At 38.3% G+C, this 21,617-nt stretch overlaps 3 protein-coding genes and 1 long non-coding RNA gene across 4 annotated transcripts; 2 read left to right on the top strand and 2 right to left on the bottom strand.

Moving 5' to 3' along the window:
* The first annotated feature begins 5,169 nt into the window (after positions 1-5,169).
* On the top strand, positions 5,170-15,655 carry LOC110065534 (rab-like protein 2A). The gene is made up of 8 exons (XM_020772691.2): positions 5,170-5,329; positions 5,438-5,467; positions 7,073-7,152; positions 9,646-9,725; positions 10,349-10,460; positions 11,437-11,534; positions 12,057-12,140; positions 12,583-15,655. The coding sequence occupies exons 1-8, from the start codon at positions 5,187-5,189 to the stop codon at positions 12,661-12,663; spliced, it is 708 nt and encodes a 235-aa protein (XP_020628350.2). The 5' UTR covers positions 5,170-5,186; the 3' UTR covers positions 12,664-15,655.
* On the bottom strand, positions 6,054-7,522 carry LOC149118930 (uncharacterized). Its single transcript, XR_016202275.1, has 3 exons — positions 7,408-7,522; positions 6,686-6,846; positions 6,054-6,121 (listed from the first exon to the last, which is right to left on the bottom strand). It is a non-coding gene; the product is annotated as an uncharacterized LOC149118930 (long non-coding RNA).
* Positions 15,656-16,279: 624 nt separating the features above from the next.
* LOC110065514 (uncharacterized) lies at positions 16,280-20,460 on the bottom strand. Its single transcript, XM_020772669.2, has 2 exons — positions 19,185-20,460; positions 16,280-18,015 (listed from the first exon to the last, which is right to left on the bottom strand). The coding sequence occupies exons 1-2, from the start codon at positions 19,279-19,281 to the stop codon at positions 17,168-17,170; spliced, it is 945 nt and encodes a 314-aa protein (XP_020628328.2). The 5' UTR covers positions 19,282-20,460; the 3' UTR covers positions 16,280-17,167.
* Positions 20,461-20,481: 21 nt separating this feature from the next.
* LOC110065566 (transmembrane protein 79-like) lies at positions 20,482-21,266 on the top strand. The gene has a single exon (XM_020772711.2). It carries the CDS (start codon positions 20,565-20,567, stop codon positions 21,126-21,128), a length of 564 nt encoding a protein of 187 aa, XP_020628370.2. The 5' UTR covers positions 20,482-20,564; the 3' UTR covers positions 21,129-21,266.
* The last annotated feature ends 351 nt before the right edge of the window (positions 21,267-21,617 follow it).

Below are 21,617 nucleotides of genomic sequence, written 5' to 3' on the forward strand. Positions count from 1 at the left end.
TGCGGGAGATTGAAGAAATGAGTAGAAAATGGTAATAGTCATTCCTTTCATTTAGCCAGGTTTGACCGAAAAATAACGTTCCATTTTCCTTGGCTAATCCCACTGTTCTTCAGAGTGAAACTGACTAAATTAAAAACGATATACCTATTTCGCCCGGGAATAATTTTGCCATGTAACAACGTACAAGGAAGGCTATTTTGGCCAATTATTGACAGTCCCTCGTGGATCTTACGTTGGAAATGAGCGGTTAGTCAATCTTTATTCCTGATTCCATATGGTCAGGAGATGCACGAACGTTTTGATTGTTTTCAGTCATTCGAAGTCATAAATCAAAGTCTGACTCTGAGTTCTCTTGTTCTTACACGAGAGTGCTCACATTTTGTTTGGGTGTCTGGAAAACCTGAATAGCGAATGGCGAATAGTCCCGAATAGTGCGAATAGTCTCGAATAGTGCGAATGGTGGCGAACAGTCGCGAAAAGTGGCGAATAGTGACGAATAGTCGTCGATAGTCACCGCTTTAGGTTTAATACCCTGCGTTAATTAATTATCCAAATGAGCAACAGAATTTCAGTGAAGTTATTACCTTTTCTTCCCCGGACTCAGGCTCGGGCTGTCCATCGCCGACATTAAGAAAACAGAAAACACAAGGATACCCTAATAAAGACATATTCATGCTTTTGGAGCAGTTAAAACAGAAGAAGTTAGGTTTAGAAATACCTTTTGTCCTGAGAAGCGTCTGTACCTTTTAGCGGGAAAATCCCGTCATACGTTGCTGCGAGGTTGACTGCGAGATACTGGTTACACTATTTGCAACGATTTGCCACTTAGGCCCAGTTCAGACGCGGAACTTTTCATGAGCCGAACCTTATACGTTGAATTAAGTACATGAAAAGTTCGGCGTCTGAATCAGTTAAGAACGGCTATTTGAATTTGGAACGGCTCAGCCGTTCTTCCCGCCTAGCTCAGCCGGGAATTTCGGCTTTGGAACGGCTTTGATTCAGACGTCGAACTTTACATGTGCCGAAGCTAATGCATACACCTTGCCTGAAAACCGCTTATATTTCGAAGTGTTTTGGTTCAAACTAAATTAAGTTCGGTGAATTAAGTTCGACGTCTCAATCAACAGGCGTACTTTTGATAATTTGGGTCGGTCCAACTTCGAATTAAGTTCGACTCATGAAACGTTCGGCGTCTGAACTGGGCCTAATTTGCCACTATTTGCCACTATTCGCCACCATTCGAGACTGTGCCCCACTATTCGCACTATTTAAACAATAGAGTGTTTCTGTCGAGGGACTATCGGCTGATAGTTGCCCCGCGGAAATTTGATGTTCTTAAAACAAATATTTGCCCGAGAAGCGAAGCTTCGAGGGCAAATATGCTAGTTTTAAGAACATCAAATTTCCAACTTGAAAATAATCAATATGATTTTTGAACTAGCGCGCGGAGGAAAATTTAGTGGTGAACAATAAAGACAATAGAGTGTTTATGTCTCGGAACTATCGGTTTGATAGTTGCCCCCTGGAAATCTGATGTTCTTAAACTAGCATATTTGCCCTAGAGGCTTCGCTTCTCGGGCAAATATTTGTTTTAAGAACATCAAATTTCCGCGGGGCAACTATCAGACCGATAGTTCCGAGACATAACTATTCGTACTATTCGCTATTCAGTCGCTATTCGGGACTATTCGCTTTTCGGGACTATTCGCTTTTCGCTATTCGGGTTTTCCAGACACCCATTTTGTTTGGCTTCGACAAGAAAGCAAAATCCTCGTGGTACAAAAGAGCCTTCTTTCAACGTATTGCCACCTGGATTAACGTAACAAGTATAAATTTAGCGTCGTGCGTTTTTAATCTTTTAAATTTTAAACCTGAAGGAGATTGAAGATGACTAAATAGTCGAACTGACTTGATGTGGTTTGTGAACCTTTTTGGCCGCTTTTCACTGTATAAAATGAATGCAACAATTGAGCCGAGTAAAAGAAACCATTTCAACTACCACGACAGCGTGTACTGACAAACACAATAAACAACACCAAAAGAACACAATAATAACATTCACAATTCAGTTTTGTATAGTTAAAACATTTACCTGTTTTTTTTTTTATCGAAGAACTGACTCAACAGCAGAACCTCATTACCCCATTGCAGCTCTGCCCCATTGTTTATACCAGTGAAAATATCATGTGCAGAACATCAATTCGGCTTGTGTTGAATTTAACAGCACTTTTAAATTTTTAATAGAGCCATTCATTTGCAAATCATACTCTCAAGAGGCCAAAGAAATTAAACAAAAATTGCATACCTCGGTTACCTCTGTGCACATTCAGCTTTTGATAGAATTTACATTTTTCTTTTTGCTTCAAACGAACAAAAGAGAATTGTGATTGAGTTGTAATCGATTAAGAAAACCACTCGCATTGAATTTTTCAACTAAGGCCTGGTTCACACTAGCGACATAACGACAAATTGACAAAACGGCTTGGTCGCTTATGTCGATCGATCGTCATGTGAACATCGACTTAAAGATCGACATAAGGAAAAGACCAGTTTTTTCCTTATGTCGTTATGTTCATACTGTCATGTTGCTATTGATCGCTATTATGTCAGGGTGTTCGCAAACATAACGATCGACAAAACTTCCTTCTTATGTCGTTAATTAAGGTCTGTTATATTTATGTCGCTAGTGTGAACTAGGCTTAATAAACAACCTAAGCAAACACCCTCAGATCTCACGTGCCAAAAATTTGCAGTCAAATAAGGCGTGCTTAAAAGCAGTAAGAAAGTGATAAGTAAATGACAACTCTTCCTTGAGCCCGTGAACGTGTTTCAGGGGGGCAAGACATGCGCTCGCCGAGCGCAGTCGCCGAGTTTGTTTTAGTCATCTCGATTCAATTAATAATGCAAGGGCGAATGGCCGAAACGGAACGAAGCTAAACGAAGCCGCCTGAAAAGACGCAAACATCTGTGGCGCGTTGTTCACCGTGTGAGTTAAACAAAAAACTGAACAGGACAGAGAACAAGCGAGACAAAATTTTCTTCCGAGGGCCGTTCCTCAAAGCCTCCGGACTGCGGGAATCTCTGGTGAGCTTATCGCAAGCACAAAACGCCATTAAAGTGCATGGGCTAGCGAGAAATCTGAGATGTTTACAAATTGATTAATAAATGAAGCCTTCTACGTTTTGTAAAACTGACGAAAGCAATTAACAAATTTAAAAGATAAAAACAGTCAGATGAATATTCACAATTTTCTCTTTTTGATATCCGGCTCGCCGCATTTACTGAAGAAATAAGCAACTTTAAATTGAATTCATTACCATTAAATTCAGCTAAAGCGCTTGTAGTGGTCAGTGGAATCACTTACTTTTCTAAGTATTAAAGTACCTGTTGCCGTGTTGAGAAAAAAAAGTGACTTAGTAACGGATGGTACGTGTGGCTAGACTGGGCCTCAGATAGTAGAAGAAAACCATTTAACTAACCGTCAGCACTGTTCTCTTACAATGCTATGGCAGTCAGTTCCACCGTCGTATATATGTGAAAAAATATAACGAGTCGAGGTGATTGATATTTACTCTTTTCTTGCACACCCACTCGAATGACGAATCGCTCAGCTATGAACTGAACAGGTAATTAAAGGTTACCGTTGACCTTCGCGGGTGGTTTGCGTATCTGAATTTAGTTCTCAACTGAACCAAGCGAAAGTGTATACTGTAAATGCAAGCTTATAGCACGGTATTATGCAATGATATTTTTGTTTTAATTTCATGTGCACCCGCATGTAGTCGTAATTACCGCTCGAAAACCTCCCAAAAATTTAGATGCCCTTTTGGACAAAGTTTAACATTTGAATGTCGAATTTCACTGCGAAAAAGCCTCACAATCATGTGAGGCTTTTGCTTATTGTGATTACTTTATACATTCCCTGTCTGATTTTGGCTGCCAGAAATTAACATAATTCTATAAAACAACGGAAGGCACAGTGGAACAGAGCAGGTCGATCAAAATGGGCAAGGGATGAGCCCCGATCGAGGATGGCTGTATGTAGGAAGGCGGTTGTACAGCGTCAATACTCCAAAGACTCGGATCTTATAAATGTCAGTATCTCCTGTCCAAGTTCCCCCGCGCGATTAATCAACAACTGTCATTTTTCATTTACGTTTTACTGTAAATGGCGGGTAGGGTGCAGGCGGTGCGAACCCGTCCCCCCTCCCCCCCGAGATGAAACCTTCTTCATATTCGCTTTTAAAATTTGTTTACTTCACCAGTCAGTTACACCATTCCTTAATGGAGCACCCGCTCCTAAGAAAAATCCTGGATCCGCCCCTGTAGTCAAGCGTAGTTATGCCTGACCAGGATGTCGTAGTTGCCGATCAAATGCGGAATTATCTTTTTACTCAAAAGTCAGTGAAATCAACTTGTGAAATTTGAATTAGAGCACTAATAAATTTATCACGGTCCAAAACTGACTTGAAGACTGGCAAGAAATAATAATCATGAATAATAGTAAGTGAACCCCGGAACAATATGACATACAAAGTTGGATGCTATATTCAGCGCAATGTTACTGAGTGAAATCATAATTTATTAGAATAACTGCCCCTCTCCATTTCTCCCAGACGCGGTTTGGTAGGGAGAGACCAGAGCCTGGTTATTGACTCATCTCACGACAGAATAAAAAATTCATTTCATTTAATTTTGCGTGGGTATTCTATACCGATGTACCGTGGTGTGAATATAATTGCTAATATTTAAAAATACCGTCCTTATTTCTTTTTTTTTTTTTTAAGTGTATATTACGGAAGTAAAATTTGAATTAGAAAGCCGAACTAATCGGAATCAGCGCTAGCTTAATTTCATTTTATTAGTAGTTTTTTGTTTATATGCCAAGCTTTGTTTCTCATGTTTCTGGGCTATTCGAGTCAATTTTTGTCATTTTCTTTAATTATTTCTAATTCAATTCACTGCTCGATCAGACTGTAAGAGCCCAGTTATTCTCTGGACATTTTCAGCGTAAAAAATAAATATTGGCTTTTTTATCGGCTTATTTTCCATCATGGTTCTTTGCTTATAATTAGAATGAGGAAATTTAATTTTGTGAACAAAAAATGCTTAGGCAGCTGTTTAATTCGTTGCCTAGCAACATGGTTTGAAAGCGAGGCTCGAGTCAGATTACACAATCGCGAGGCATGACGGGTATTGCGAAGCTTGGAATGAAAATGGCGGCTAGTGATGTTGTAGTGAATCATGAAAATGAAACAAGCGATAAAAAGACTAGTGATAGTTCCGTTAAAGTGATATGTCTAGGAGACAGTGCTGTAGGAAAATCCAAGTAAGTCAGTCTGTGTGATCTGTTATATTTCTTTGATTTGTTCGTGCTGCAGCGTTGGAACTGCGGCGTCAAACGAACCGGCTAATTTTGTGTATTTTTCCGTAATAGATTAGTTGAAAGATTTCTCATGGACGGATAGTATCCTTTACGTTTTTCGTTGGGGTATATACTTCTAAGAATTTGCATCAATGCCATTTTGATGAAAATGTGGCAGAGATGTTTTGGTTTGTTTAAAAGGCTGCAGATCATTGGATATATACATGTATCGTACTGTTATTCGGAAGCTTGTCTGCTATACAAGCCTGTGAGATGTTATCCGTGCAAGAGCTTGTATCCGGCATGGGATTTTACTCAGTCTTAAGTGCTGTAGAAATTCTATGGGAGATCGCGATTCCTTTCCCATTTAGTCTCGGGCTTTCTATCCGAAGCTGTAACATCATGACGCTTCGATTTTAAAGATGTTCATTGCACTTAATTGCAATCAACATGCGTGACCCTTTTCGACACCTCTCGTCATTTACTTACTGTTCGAACAATATCACGAAATGTTGTTTTACATGTACTGTCTTAAGCCATAAGGTGTCTTATGCTTTCCATAGCATTTATTCATCAAGCGCATCGAGCGATTTTTGCCATCTTACGCGGTTTTAATCAACATTTTGTTCAACTGTATACTTAATCAAGTACATACAGGTGTATACATGGATCTTTTGGCTCTGGAAGGAACTTGTGTATTAATTTTTCACCTGGCTCTGCATTTCTGTTACTGTAATGGCCATGAATGTGAAGGATCTGGTAAAGGAAGAAAGAAAAAAAAGGATTGTAACTTCTTAGAAACCTGCATGGTCATATGTTAAAATTAACTTACTCAGAGATTCCATGGAGCTGTATTATTCTAGCTTATCTTGTAATTTAATGCATGGAGATTGCAGAAAGATGCTCAGAACTTTAGTTCATATACTGGCTGCTTCTGTTTTTGACATGATATTTGGAGCATCAAGGAAATCTGCAAGCTTTTCTCAGAAAATATCTTGACTTTTTTTCGCAAATAAATGTTTATTTGACAATCACAGATTGTTACAGATTGTTCTTGCCTCAGAAAAGCAGGGTTCTTACAGAGTCTGGAATTCTTTAAAAAGTATGGAAATCATCAAACTAGTTTTCCAGGCTGAGAAAAAGTATTCAGCCAAGTCTCAAAAAAATTGAAAAGTCTGAAGCTTTTTCCAAGCAGCGAAAATTGCTTAATTGTTAAATGACTTCCTTGTTACATATAGTCAAATTTCATGTAAATTTGTGTCAGCCAAAATATTCCGTCTGATAATGTTGAGAACACTCTCTCCACCCAGTAATTCTTACATTACTGTTACATGTATGTGTCCGCATTTTCATTGCAGTGACTGTCGCTTCATAGGGCATCGTGGTTGCATTTTGGTTCTTCCTTTTGACAAGCTTTGTGTTAACCAAGAATTAACTTTCTCATCTTGTAAAAATTATGGAGAAATGACTTGACCTAGAATCTGGGAAAAAGAAAATACTGGTTTAAAAAAGTATTTAAATTGTTAAATTTTGTTATCAAAAATATACATGTACAAATTGTAAGAATCCTTGTAAAATCATCATCTTCTCTAGGACTATTGTTAACTATAAAAAGTATTTGTTTTGATTTGTAACTACCAATGTTGTTTGCAGTTCAGTACTAAGTCAGTTAAGAATTCAGGATAGTTTCCTTAATAATGTCCACAGTAAACCACAGCAACTCTCTACTTATGCACTGACACTCTTTCAGTACAAGACACGTGTTGATGGAACAGATGTTCGAGTTGGTAAGTAGATCATACATGTATGTGCAATCATCAATAGGGAAAAGAAATTTTGTAAGCAAATATTGTACAAACGAATTCAACATTAACATATGGCAGACCAATAAAATCATGCAAAGGTTAAAAGCATCTCTTTGTGAAACAGTGTTATTGTGTGCATGCCCTAATGACAATCAGCAGGGTTTCTTATCACAATGAAAATGACCATAAGTACATATTGCTTTTGGGAGAAGTAAGTCTGTCTTCTGCATAACTCACGTTTTCCATCTCAAAACATGAGGCCTGTTTTCCATTGTTTGACAGCGTTTGAATCAGCGGCTGACTGAAGTCGTGTGTAGAGTGACTGATTGTACATGAAACAACTCCTGAAATAGAGCAAGTTAGAGTTTTCAATTGAGTTCAGAGCGGTCAAATGAAAACAAAAATAATCACTCTGGCTAATCACCAAGGAAACACAATCCAATGAACCAATCAAAACTCAAAGCAAATATATGAAGCTCAGGTGCAAAGCAAATTTAAACATGTACATCTATACTTGATTAGTTTGTTTTTACGTCTTATTGGGTGATAGTGTCGCATTTTTCTACGCTACTGAATCATGTAGTAGTAATGCAAAACCAAGGCAAATGTGAATTACTTTGGATGATCAAGCAAAAAACTGTATACTCTAAAATCTGTATTGTACTGGTATATCTAGAGTACAATGTATGTAATGCACAATTGGCAATTGTTTCCCATGTTGATCACTTTGTTAATCCAGAGTAAGAGTACTAGAGTCCAAGCATGCCTAACCTGTCAAAATAATCCTTGTTTATTTTTTCCACAAATTTTAATTTTTGTGCACCTTTTAACCACATTAACTACTGCAGTTTGTTGCCAGGGTGAAAATCATAACACTGGGTATTAAATATATAACTTGAAAAGCAGCACCTGGTACATTTTTGAATAATTAATCATGTTTTATATGGTTATAATTTATATTCAATAGGTGAATGAATAATTTTAGCACACAATATGACTTCTCCATAAAAGATTTGCAAGTCGTCATGAAACAAACCTATGTGGTGGAAGTTGTGTGTGAAAATAACAGTTAACTATTTGACTATGCCTAAGAGTGATAAGAATCTAATTTCTCAATGCAATTTCATTAAATTGCCAAACATGCAGGAGGTGAGAATACACAAAATCACCCAACAAATGTCACAAACAAGTGAATCAGTAATAAAAGAGACTTCAGGCAATAATAAGTACTTTAAGTTAAAGATATGGGGAGAGAGCTTGCTCACCCATATCCATCATTCACCATGTTTAACTTCTTGTTTAGGAGAATTACACTACATATTGCTGAGGAAACATGAAATTGTTTAATTAAACTTATATACATGTATATTTTAAAATTTTGTACATGCAAATGCTAAATTGAAATATTTCATTGCTAACAGAGCAGAAAAATAAAAAGAATAAAAGCAAAAGATTTTAGAATCTTTGTCAATTAAGAGACTGCCAACAACAGATGTTATTAAAGAAAACACAGCATCCTTATCTCCATGCCTTGCTCGCCCAGATACATAAATTAACATAAGTGTCTTGACTTCCAAAGAACGAGATAAGTGTTGCTTATCTTTCCAGCTGCTCTATAAAATTTTCAAAATATTATTTATGTCAGACAGTGGGATGCAAATTAAAGTAGAGCTCTGCAAATTACAGTATACAATGCATGATTGAAAACCCTTCACTGATTGGTCTTTAACAAATTTAGAAAACATACATTGTGGTCATCAGTATAGTTATCATATTAGAAAACATATACATTGAACCCATGGAGAATACATATAATTCTTTTATTCTACAAAGCAGCATACGGTTACTATTGCAATGATCATATACAAATTTTATATACATGTAACATCAAACTGTTGATTTCAGTTTGTAACCATAAACTTGAAGTCCAATTTTTTCTCGTTTTAACTAGTTTCATGAGGTACAAACAATCTATGGTCAACTGCAAGTGACAAAATCAAAATATGTAAATGTAAATAGTTCAGTCAGGTTTGTTTTTTTTAATTTGTTCATATGTAGGTACACTGTAGCTTATAACAGTTACTTGTGTTACAGGTGTTATTCAATGTAATTTTTAACTGTTGCTGGAATAACTAGCTGTTGTATGTAAAAAGATATTAATAATTTTCTCTCCAGTTCGAGCCTTTCAAAAGTTATATATTACTGATCCTACATTTCTATTTCATTTCTTCATGAGGAGGTTATTTTATGGATCACAGTACTGTTGTTTGAAATTTACATACATATATAGATGTATTTTGTACACATTAGAGACATTTTCTCCAGCTTTGACTGCATGCTTAAAATGAAAATAATAACTAAAAATAGTCATGAGAAAATAATAATTGCAATGAATTTATATTATTTTTTCCATCTTTTCTTCCTCCCTCCCCTTCCATGATCATTTTTCCAATATTATTGTTTAATTTGTTTCAGACTTCTGGGATACAGCAGGTCAAGAAAGATTTAGCAGCATGCATCCATCATATTACCATCAGGCACATTCTTGTTTACTAGTAAGTACTCTTTAAGCATTATTACATAGAATTGTATATATCAAATATTATTTACATGTAATGATATTTGTACATGTATGATTTGACCATTGTACTGTAGTTGTAATGGCAATTTGGCAAACTGCAAGTTAAACCTGAAAAATTATTTCACAGCTTCAAAAAAGGTGCATTCTGGTGCATATTTAGCACCCAAAAGAGATTTTGCAGGAGGCCTGGACTGGACACTTTATTGTAACAACAGTTTATCCAACTCATTGTAAGATGAGTTTCTTTAGAAGTTCATCCATAAAATGATACATTATGCTTCTCATTTCATTGGTACTTGTTACATTGCAGTACATGTACTTACCTTACAGAGATCAAATCATTATTACCCTGGCGGGACAAAATTGCATAGTTACAGGGTGTAGTTACATGTGTTTAAAATGAACTTTAGAATACAAAAAGTACCTGCCCGAAATGTTTGAACTAGCTCATGGCTGTGTTGGTCAGTCACTTATTTTAAAACCCTGTTCATGTGGTACTTGTTATTTTGAATTATTTGCATGGTGTGAAGAAAAACATGACTGACATTGCTCAGCCGTAGTGACTTGTTGAATTAATAAATATTGTCGCATTTTCAGGTATTTGACATCACAAGAAAAGGGACGTACAAAAATTTGGCTAAATGGTATAAAGAACTTAGAGATTACAGAGAAAACATCCCTTGTATAGTTATAGCAAACAAAATTGATGGTATCCTTTTGTGAATTTTTGTGAATAACATTGTAATCTGCATTGTTCTGTCAGTCTTGGTGCCTTCCCAAAGGATACATGTACATGCACAATTATTAACTGTTTGCAAGATTCTTCTGAAAATGCATTTTGTTTTGATTGTGGTGGACTGTAAGATACTCTCTTCTGCATTATATATTGTACACTTGTAAACAAAAAATGCACAATTTACATTGTGAACAAGTATAATCAATGAAAGCTGGACATTGCAAACCAGCTCCACTAGGCCAAACTGTAGGTTCCTTTGCACTGTTAATACAGGTTGCCTTGGGGTACGCTGTAAGTGCACTGGACTCCAGAGGCCTGTTTCTTGGAAGTCCCAGAAACTTTTTGGGCCCGTAAAGCCTTTTTAGTTCATCTGTATCTGAACATGGAGAAGCGTATATGCCTGAAACTTCTTGTATGAAGGGAACCTCTGTTCATATTAAGAATATGTGAATAAAACAGCTCTGTAATCATAAGGTTCAAGATTTTGCAATGGCTTTCTGGGTGCAAAAACTTTTCGGAACCTTTGAGAGATGAGCCCCAGGTTTGAGCCCTTGTTAGGCCCCGTGTGCCTCTGTTATCCCAGCTGTAGAAATGGGCACTAAAAAATTTATTGCTGGGAGTAACCCTGCGATGGACTAGCATTCCATCCAGGGAGGAGTAGCTTCATGCTACAGAAACCAGAGGTACTGTACACGTACATTGTATACTAAACACCGTTCTTGTGGGCCACTATACAACTGTAGACTCAAATTTAGGCAGAGTTTGGTTTGCCATAATGTAGCTGCCATAAATATTTATAATGGTCTTACTTGAGTTTAAAATTATGACTCCAAAATTTGAATTATGCAAAACAAATCCTGGAAAAATGAAGATACAAACAGTTTAAAAAATATCAGTTTATTGTTGATAATCATTTTTACCTTGACTTCTTTGTTTATAAAAACCAAAGTTGACTACAATATTACACAGAAAAGTTTTAATTTTCCCAAAAAACATGGGCTTCCATTTTATTTCGTGTCAGCATCTGATGGAACAAATGTTGTTAAGGTAAGTAAATACGTGTGTAAGTAAATAAGATTTGGTTGTTTCAACTTTATTTTACTTCACTGCTTAAAATGCAGGTTTTGGTTCTGAAGGTTTCTGTGGGATGAGCAGGGTGGGAGTGCTTTTCAGCAGGCTTTGAGTCTTGGAGAAGGGGTTGACTTCCTATCTAGAGACCACTATATTGGTTAGAAAAGCAAAATAAAAGTGATATAAAGCATCAAAAATGTTGTTAATTCTTATAGTTACAGTACATGCTTCTTAGTAAGGATTTATGGTATTTGTTGGTCAATCCAAAGGTTAAGTTTCCACCTGCCGTTTGTAAGCCTCCTACGTACACTGTACATGTTATTTTGGCTTGTCACTCACTCCTTCCGTACCAAGTGGAGTGGGTTGCTTGACAAGCCAGCAGAATGCATGTGTAGAAGGCTAACCTGTCCAGTGCAAATAAAAGAACTCCCATGATATGCTCTAAAGTTTTTTGATTTTCTCAAAATGATTTTGGACTTTCATGTATTTTTTCCCAAGGCTTTTCGAGAAGCAATAAAACTGGCTGTGAAGTATAAAGAAAACTCCACAGATTTTATGGATGAAGTTTTACGTGAGCTTGAGGTACTGGCAGATGTAATGTGCAGTTTAATGCAGTTTTGTTAGAATAATCAGTAAAAGTACATGTACTGTATCTGCTCTGTCGTGTAGTGGCAGAAAGAAGAGAGAAGGAAAAACTGTCAATTATATGGATGTACATTGTGGATGGGGTACGAGAAAGACAGAGAGTCAGAGAGGCGAAATTCAGCATTCAGTTATGAGAAATTACACTCTTAGACAAGAAGCTTGAAAAAAATTAAACATGTATTTTTTAGTATTTTGATCGAACACGAACATACACTGTACATGTACATATCATAGAATATCAGGGAAGATTTAGTCTTAAGCCTTAAGTTGTCTCATAGCCTTTCGCTGGGAGTTAAGAGGAAGTTAGGACCAGCTTTAGACCAACGGGGAAGGCTGAGCTGTCAAGTTTAATAATACCTGTACAATTTTTGAATTCTAGAATTTTGATGACATGAACCTCAATCAAGATGGCTATGATTCATCAGATAAGAAAAGCAGCGAGGACGAGGGAAAAACATGATATCAACTGTGTTGTGACTTCGTTGGATGAAACATGCAACGCTATTTATGTCAGTGGACAGAATATTTCAACGCAGAGTAATTTATTCTCCCTATTAGAGTTTTAATTATTAGCTATAAATATTTAAGAGATTTACATTGAAATGAATGTATTGACTGTTATCTACCTAGCAGTCCTTGGTGACATCAGATCATATCAGAAATATCCACCCCTTTGCTGGAGAATAAGCCATGACCATCGACACAGCAAAGTAATAAGCGAATTATCTCATTCCACCAAACCTTTTCACGGCAAAAGGTATTCCTCGCCAAACTTCGGCCAGGACAAAATAATGTTTGAGTTTTAAATTGTACAGGATATATAACCAAGTTTCAATTTCATTTGTTGTAAATTACGTGCAATGTTATATACGATATATCAATTATGTCACATGCAGGGAATTACGGACGCGTGCCTTCATGATAGCATCAAACTTTAAAATTCAAACTGTGCTTAATCTATAAAACTGTCTTTTTCACTTAATTTGAATTTTAAAAAATGTTTATCTTAATGCAATTTTCTAGTTATTAAAACTATTCTTCACTTTAAACATATAACAAATTTTAAGTTCTTAAAGGTCGTGATATGATTGTTTCGTGTACAATATTACGTAATTAGATTGGCTTTTTCGTACAGTGTAAAATGTACTCTACCAATTGCTGTAAGCATTTTTTCTGGCAACACTACAATCTTAAGTTATGAAAAATTGTCTCTGAAAATTAGAGTTAAAATAAGTTAATGTAAAAAGCAGTTTCATAGAATCCCAATTTGAGTTTTAGAATTTTATGGCGCCATGATCACGTAAACTATGTTTCGACTTCCAAACCTTGCGTACTCTTTAGTGGTGAACCGTTAACTTTCTCCTACAACAGTGTATGTTTGTCGTATAGAATGTAACTAGGATGGTGGTGAGAACTTCGAGGTTGATCACTTAGGAGAAAATGATTCTACTTGACAGAAACCTAAGTCAAGAAAAACGTATTACATGTAAATACAGTATGGACGATTTCAGGTACGATTCTGTAAGATGTATTCAAACCTTTGTATGAAAATGAGGTTTGGATTGACTACGAGACGATACAGATCAAAACTGGTTTGAAAACAAAAGATCGCAATTGAAAAGAGGGAAGGTATGTTAACAACAAAGTCAACTGTAGCCTCGCCTCTGCTCAGAGGCTTGAATTGAATGGGCTACAGTGAAGTAGAAGAGTTTCCAGTGAATGTACTCGTTTGAAGTATCTTCCTGTAGAATTGTTTTCTATTTGCGTCGTTGCTATTGTTGTTGTAGTGTTTTCAAGCTAGTCAAGAACAAAATCAACATTGCACTTTTATACTCTGGGTTGTCGTTAGCTCGCTGTGATCCACTCCATTTTTGTTGTTTGTTGTGATTCATCGGCGAAATGTGATTAGTTTGGTTTTGGGTTCCAGGCAGTCACTAGATACTCACTTCATCACAGAACAAGCGAACAAGCTTGTAGCCAACACAACTCTAAATTGAGTAACTGTCACTAAAAAGAATCAGCTTTGTAGGTAATTTTTGAGTATTACTGTATGTGTAGACTGGAGGAGTGAAAATTTTCCTTCTTATTGAGTCCATGTCGACTTCAAGTGAAGGTAGTTCATTTAAAAATTGCTGGAAGTAAATCAACGAATTTATAACTGGGTATTTGTTTTCTAGTGTACAAGGAGCCTTGTTATCGGTAATCTTCAGCTGTAGTATTTATAAGTTGCCTTTTGCTTCTTGTTTTTTTGTTAGTAGCTTTTTTTGCCTTATGTCTGCCAGTACATGATGTCCTCTTTTCTTGTAAAAATAGTCGTTGTTTTATTAAACCTTATTAGCACGTCAAAGTTTAACCCTTTTCACGGCCGGAGTGCGAATGTCCGTCACGGAGGTAACAGATAAGTGATTGATCACCAACAAGGTGATTTAGATTAAAACGTACTAGAGGAGGTAGTTTCCTTTACTTTAGTTGTTTAGTATCAATTGCCTTTGTATGATTAGCAGTTTGTTCAAGGGAATCTTGCAGCACGCTCTTAAAAAATCAGAGCGAGTAATCCTTTTTGGCCAATGAGATGAGACCGACTTTCTTCGCGTTTAGCATTAGTTGCTAGCAGTTGCATGTTTCTATTTTATAGAACTCTAATTGCTGCCTAGGAAATCGTGGTGGAGTCTCTTGGTTAACTCTTTGTGGCACTGATCCTTCGTAGCCGTTACTTGGGTCCTCAAAATGCTTCACGGAGCTGTATACCATTTTAGAACGGAGCTCTCTCCTAACTGGTTAACACGGTGTTAAAATTTCTCCCTAGACGGGGTTTACAACCTTAGGTCTGAAACAAAATCTCCTTTCTTTTTCGAATGTCTTTGTTGTTGCCTTCTCCACCATCAGACAACTTATTAGCGAAAAAATTAGCGACAAACTTCCTGATACAAAATTAGTTTTCAGTGCGCGTCAAATTGAAGGATCTTTTTTTCCTGCTAAGGATCCCGGTTTCTCTGCGGGACTAACCAAGTAATGGCTGCGGAGGTAATGAATCTCAACAACGTTTTAAAAGTTTGGTTTGAAGTGGAATGAAGCAAACGGTAGCGCTGGAGCGCTTTGTGAGACTTACACTTCAAGCGATAGAATATGGAAACACTTTCCTCTTTTTCTTGTTGCACGCTTAATTACAACCAGCTTTGTCGGATAAACCGCTTGAAAACTGCCTTATCGTTTTACGTTTTGTTCCCGGTGATGAACTGCTAGTCTTACTGGTAGTTATTACAAGCATTTTCTAATGCTCTGTTGTACTGTATATGTTAACGAAAATCTGCATTTTCCACCGTAGTTCTAGCGTATAGATGTGTAAAAAGCCAAAAATCTGAATGACAAATCAGAGTGTACAATGTAAATGTCTGTAATAAATTGTAAGTACAAAACGATGTAAAATAAAATAGGTTACTCTCCGGAAAGAAGGAACTTGATGAAATTGTTTTGTTTCGCTTGAAGTCTCTAGGCATTCACTATTGATTCGTTGTCAATGAGCGCAAAGCCTGAGGTGAGTGTGTTTGTTCAAGGAAAAACCCCTTTTACACCGCCTGAGTTGGTATCCCAGTGTTTCCACTTCAGCAAAAAGTAACACAGACTAATTGGGGTGCGTTTCTTTAAGGAAATCCAAGATTAGATTCTTAAATCAGAAAACGGATTTCGCGTTTCTTCTCTAAACAGATTAATCCAAGACCTCTCGGATCATGATGCGTCAAAGCAACCGAAAAATCCACTCTGGGCAAGGATTCTTCGCTTCCTTTGATGCACCATGATCCGAGTGATCTTGGATTGATCTGAAATCCGTTTTCGGATTTAAGAATCCAATCTTGGATTTTCTTAAAGAAACGCACCCTTAAGTTAAAAGCTATTTCAAAATTGTTTAACAGCAAGATTCGAAAATGATTCCCATCTGACACTCCCATTTACCCTGGGCATAAAAATTAAGGCGGAAACTCCAGATGTTCGGTTTCAATTTGTTTTCCATGTTTTTTATGCGTTGATGGTGGTCTTATCATAGAAAAACAGGTATTTCCATTTGAAACTTCCGTAGATTTTTGTCAATGCTTTCTTTTATTTTTTTTTTCTGTAAGGCAGAATGACATTTTGCAATATTGCTGAAGAACTATAAATCATTACAATAAATGAGCGTCTTCGGCTCCTCGCCCCAGAGCCATTAGACCCTCTTAGCCAGCAGGGCCCTGGCACGAGGAGAAGGTGGTTCTGGAGACATGATTTGATTCCTGAACTAAGATTTTCACTTAAAATATTCACTGGATGATCATTACCTAAAACCGTTCGATTATATCATCTACGGACCTTCAGGAAGTTTAAAACAGGCTTTAAGGAACTCAGTCACGGTTTGCACATTTTGAAAAGTTTAGCCTAAATTTTTCAAATTCGTCGTTTGCAATCCGTGTCAATCTTTGCAACCCTTGAAGACTCCTTGACCATCCTTGTTCCTTTATGGTTTATTATTATCTCTTAAGCTTTGATGTTTTTCTATCTTAGTAAACTATTATTTTCAGGTTTCCTTCCATTTTATAAGAGATTTTGTACGTGACCAAAAAGAAGACAAAACACCGTGACTGAGCTCCTTTAACAGGGCCGGAGAATTCTCAGTCTCGTCCTTCGTAGCGAAACATATGAGTTCCACTTACGGTCAGAATTCCACCCCTGCTTTAAATTCCCTCTGATAATCTGTTAATAAAACGCCTGTAAGATTTGTAAGTGCTCTATTAGGACCAGTTTAGTTTAATATAGATCAACTGGTGGATATTGCGAGCGATGAAAACAGCGTTGAATTAGTTAAAATCTAAGTCCATGTTTCTGGACAGGCGGATCTGGAAAGGAGAATACTTCCCGTCCATTAAAAAAAAAAAAAACTCATTGCAATAATTGGGCTCTGGTCTCAATATTAAATTGCCCTTTAAAAATAAGCGCTATTGCCGAGGCACAAAAGATGCCAGCATCATTCCGTAGTAGCTAGGATGGAAGTTCACGAGAAGTCGAGATTCCCAATTAACAGAGCTTGCTTTTAACATGCCGTCCAGCATAACCAGCCCTGTAAATCCACAAGAAAGAGCCTTGTCAACATACGACGCTGCTTCAACTATCAGCTTGCCTGAATCCTGACTCGCCGCCCACGCACCGCAGGCTTTATCAAAAGGTCCCGCTGCTGTAGAGAAGCCGTATGGCCCTGACTTCAAGTGAGTGTGCGCTAAATCGGCACTTATGATAACCACAATCCTCTTGGACTGTGAGTGGAGAATCCGAAACAAGTTCTTCCCAAGATGACGCAGTTCAGGAATCATCTCCACGCTGTCCGTGTATCTGCGGCTTGGCTGGGACAGAACGATGACTTTACTCCGGCTTAAAATATTCTTTGTAAAATATAGCGGAACGATCTCGCCCCAGCGTAAAGGGAAAGGTGTATCCTCGTTGCCAGGAGGTCCAAACGCGCTCAAATACGAAACGTTCTCCTTCTCAGCTTTAAGGGTGCTAAAGAGCGTCTTAGCGCCATTAGTATCCATGGCAACTGACAAGTTGTAACAACATGGTGGACAAGCACAGTTGTCTGTATCAGCGAAGCCTGATCCTTTAGGACTAAAGTAAAAAATGAAATCTTCAGGAGCCGCGATCCCATGTGGAGTACTCAGGACAATTGTATCTGGATTAAGATCCTCAATCTGTCTTCCTACTTGTTCTGCGGCGGCGTGTACTAACCAGGCTTGGGCTTTGGCTGTAGCGTTGGTTGTGTTGAAATAGCGAGGGTCCAAAGCAATTCCTCCTGATTTGAAATTTGACAAAAAAAAATAATCATCATGAATAACGACACTGTATTATTTTAATAATAATAATAACGACACTGTATTATTGTATTCACCGCTTTATTCAGATTTTTACAGTTGGTGTGATATCTTATGATTTTAGCTGACCTAAGTGCAGACGTAAATGTAGACAAAAATTTCTTCCAAAGGGAGTTTTGGGGATTGCAAGTACAACATAGTCTATCGCCTCAGTCGTTTCCAGTTTCCAAAAGCGGGAGTCTAACGCTGTTGAAATAGGTAAAGGACTGATTCACCGGCTTGGTTGCAAGGTGTGATGCCCACTCGTGCAGTCTCGAGTGCTTCAAGCCTCCCGTGGGGCCTCAGGCTAGCCTCCCACGCAGGCTCTCTCTGGGTGCGTCACGCAATCTTTTCTCCCCCACAAGATGCGTGACGAGTTCAAAGCACTGCGTAAGAGGCGAGCCTGCAATGCTCTATGCTCTCGAGCGCCGTGAAGATGAAGGACCTGGAATTAAAGCGAAGTTGTATTGTTGGGTAGTTCTGAGGAACTGGCTGTTCTGGCGGTTGTTTCGTTACTGACTCGAAGCCATGGTAACAACACGACATCTTACGCGACCCTCACTTGACCGCAAGACAAGACGTTTGCGGAAACCGTAGTTGGGTCCATTTACTTTTCTAGCCACTGATGTGTGTATCGCTATTCAAGACTTCTGGTAGTAACCATTCATTTTGCCCAACTCGCGCTCCCAGCAGTGTTCGAGTCGAAAGACTCCCTCCACCCCGCTCCACCACTCTCCTCTCCCGCCGAGTCTCAAGAGTTATCTCGCAAGTTTTTGAGTCGTCAAGATTTGTTACACGAACCTCGTTCAACATCCCCTGAAATGAAAATGTCTTGCAACGTTTTCCTAGCAGTAAGCACTGCGAAAACGTAGATATGGATTCTACTTTGTGCGACGCTTACTGCGACAAAAACATTGATCGAGGAACATTTCAAGACAAGCTTATGTTTATAATCGAGGCAAATTGTCACGCAACTAGTATCGCAACAAAAGCAAGAAAAATTACACAGTGTAAACAGCCTCGTCAGTCACAAACAAGATTTTCAACACCATCTTGAGCTAGGATAATTTCTATGCATGCTCATCAGTACAGGAAAAGTGTTATTGCTTACCGTGTGGCATAACAAAGGCCCCGACTAACTTGCTCTCCGCTTGGAAAGCAAAGAATGATTTTATGACAAAGATTACCATCATTGTAACCAACATCATGCTGGATACTTCTCTCAAGTCACAAGGTTATGCTTAGGACAAACCAAATGCCTAAAACCAAAACTGAAATCGGCTACAATTCAACAATTGTACAACTGGCTTTCACCATTCGGCGCTTGAAGATGCTTGCTGTCCTACCGGACTACCAGCACAGTCGAACATCACACGTGGTTGCTATGAGTGACATGACGAATAGTTGAGGAGTGGGGTAGGGAATATGTTGTTCACTGTGGTCGCACGCGAGCCATGAGCCAAAAAGAGACCTATCCTACTATTTCCTCTGTTTCTTCCACGATGCCTCCCTAACTGAAAAACAATTACTGCTCAGAAAAACTGCTCAACCACCACCACCCCCCTTCCCCTCAAAACATAATGAGTCCTTTAGAAGACTGTAAAGTAGGTACAGGTACCGTGAAACCTGTATTAAGCGGACCCCATATTAAGCGGACACCATCCGTTAAGTGGACACCAGCTGAAGTCCCAAAATTTTCTTCCCACATTTACTGTAAAATAAACCTGCATTCAGCGAACACCTCTGTTAAGCGGACGCGGACACCAATATTAAGCCATTTTGTTGCACAAAACCTGCGATAAGCGGACACTTCAAGGGCTTTTTACTTCTAGAAGTTCAACTGAGACTCCTTTAACACTGTCCAACGGTGCCATTTTAAGGCTAAGATTATACCAGATTGATGCTTTGATTGTCTGGACATTGTGCTATAAGCAGTCTTTGATATCACACTGTGTTACATTGTGTTGCAAAAGAGTGAGTAATAAACAATTATTAGATGAGGTTTTCGTGATATCCAGAGTAATCAAGGTCGAGGTAGGGGTTATCAGCGGAAGCCGAAGGCTCAGGCTGATAAACCTTACCGAGACCTTGATTATTCTAGATATCACAAAAACCGAATCTAATCATTGTTTTATCATACATTGAACGAAAAAAAAATGGAAGTCATGTTTTTGCTTCTTCACTGACATCATGCAAGCAATCCAAAGTAAACAAAGCGCTCGAACTTGACATGATTACCCTTAGAAATCATGCACCGCGGCCATACATGACATGATTACCCGTGACCTTGAGTGTCCTTGACATGATTGCCAATCAGAGAAGAGAAAGTGATTTCAATGGACACCCTATATTAAGCGGACACTAATGAGGGTCCCAAGGGTGTCCGCTTAATATAGGTTTCACTGTATTCACTTTTCAGTCGTCGGCCAAGTGACGTATGAATACCAAATTTAACTTGATTTGAAATCGTTGACTTGTGCACTCACGAATCATGGCGAGCGACACCGACCGACAGAAAAAGCAATCCCAGGATCAGAAAAAGGTGTTAACCAACATATTCTTTGCTTGTGTTCTGTTGTTCTGTGTTGGAGTAATCGCTGCACATTACCCGTTCCCCAAACCGCGCCTTCCGACTTTGCTCGACAGACTTGTGTTCACGCTTCGATGGTTGATAGTTTCGCTGTTCACGGTCTTCGCTGGGGTCATCTGGGTTGGAAACATGCGATACAGCACCTCTGCTATCAATCCATTGGACCCAAGCGGCAAGAAGTACGTAGAAATGCGTTCGAGGTATCTACAGAATACCGTTGAACAATTCCTGCTTCACTCGTTCAGTCTTGTCGCCTTGTCCACTTATCTTTCTGAGGAGAACATGCACTTGGTTCCTCTGCTGGTAGTGTTGTTCAGCATCGCTCGACTTCTGTTCGCAGTAGGTTACTCCATTGATCCTCTTAAGAGAGGCTTCGGGTTTGCCATGACATCTTACCCAACATTCATGGTCATTACATATTGTTTGTATTGCCTGTTTATGCACGGATTGGAAGCATATCACTGAAAACTAATGTACGTGTATGATGCCCCGTTGTAGACAAAAGAAATTCGTGCATCACAAAGAGAGCCTCGAAAAAGACAGCTGAAAAGAAACAAGTAACAAATACAGAATACAGAATTAAAAATACATGTATTTAGCGTTGTTTGAACGTGGATACTGTTATTTGCACATTGATTTGCATGTTCCGTCGCGTGTGACAAAGAATTAGAATTCATTATCGTCCGTAATAGCCCTTTTCACGGTTAACTTTGCTTACTTGCATTACAACAAAATCTAGTATGTATGTGAGGCAATTTCGGGCTACTTATTTTGTTGTTTTACATGTGGCCCGAAATTGCCTCGCGTTCGCGTTGGATCACATTGTAATGCAAATGAGAACTAGTGAGACAATCTCAGATAGTGCAGAGCGCAATTGATAGCTCTGGTACAGTAGTCCCATAAGTACTCACCCCTACTCGGTTCACTTCCGGTTTGTGTCTACCTTGGTAGTCT

This window comes from Orbicella faveolata, unplaced genomic scaffold (assembly GCF_042242905.1).
Source record: "Orbicella faveolata isolate gen_17 unplaced genomic scaffold, um_ofav_v1 contig_1, whole genome shotgun sequence".
Classification (NCBI taxonomy): Eukaryota; Metazoa; Cnidaria; class Anthozoa; order Scleractinia; family Merulinidae; genus Orbicella; species Orbicella faveolata.

Coding starts and splice junctions, on each gene's coding strand:
- LOC110065534 (XM_020772691.2), top strand. CDS start 5,187: ATGACGGGTATTGCGAAGCTTGGAATGAAAATGGCGGCTAGTGATGTT. Junction 11,535..12,056: donor ATGGAACAAATGTTGTTAAG/GTAAGTAAATAC, acceptor TTTTTTCCCAAG/GCTTTTCGAGAAGCAATAAA. Junction 12,141..12,582: donor AAGTTTTACGTGAGCTTGAG/GTACTGGCAGAT, acceptor TTTGAATTCTAG/AATTTTGATGACATGAACCT.
- LOC110065566 (XM_020772711.2), top strand. CDS start 20,565: ATGGCGAGCGACACCGACCGACAGAAAAAGCAATCCCAGGATCAGAAA.
- LOC110065514 (XM_020772669.2), bottom strand. CDS start 19,281: ATGATGTTGGTTACAATGATGGTAATCTTTGTCATAAAATCATTCTTT. Junction 18,016..19,184: donor GGCCTTTGTTATGCCACACG/GTAAGCAATAAC, acceptor ATTTCAAATCAG/GAGGAATTGCTTTGGACCCT.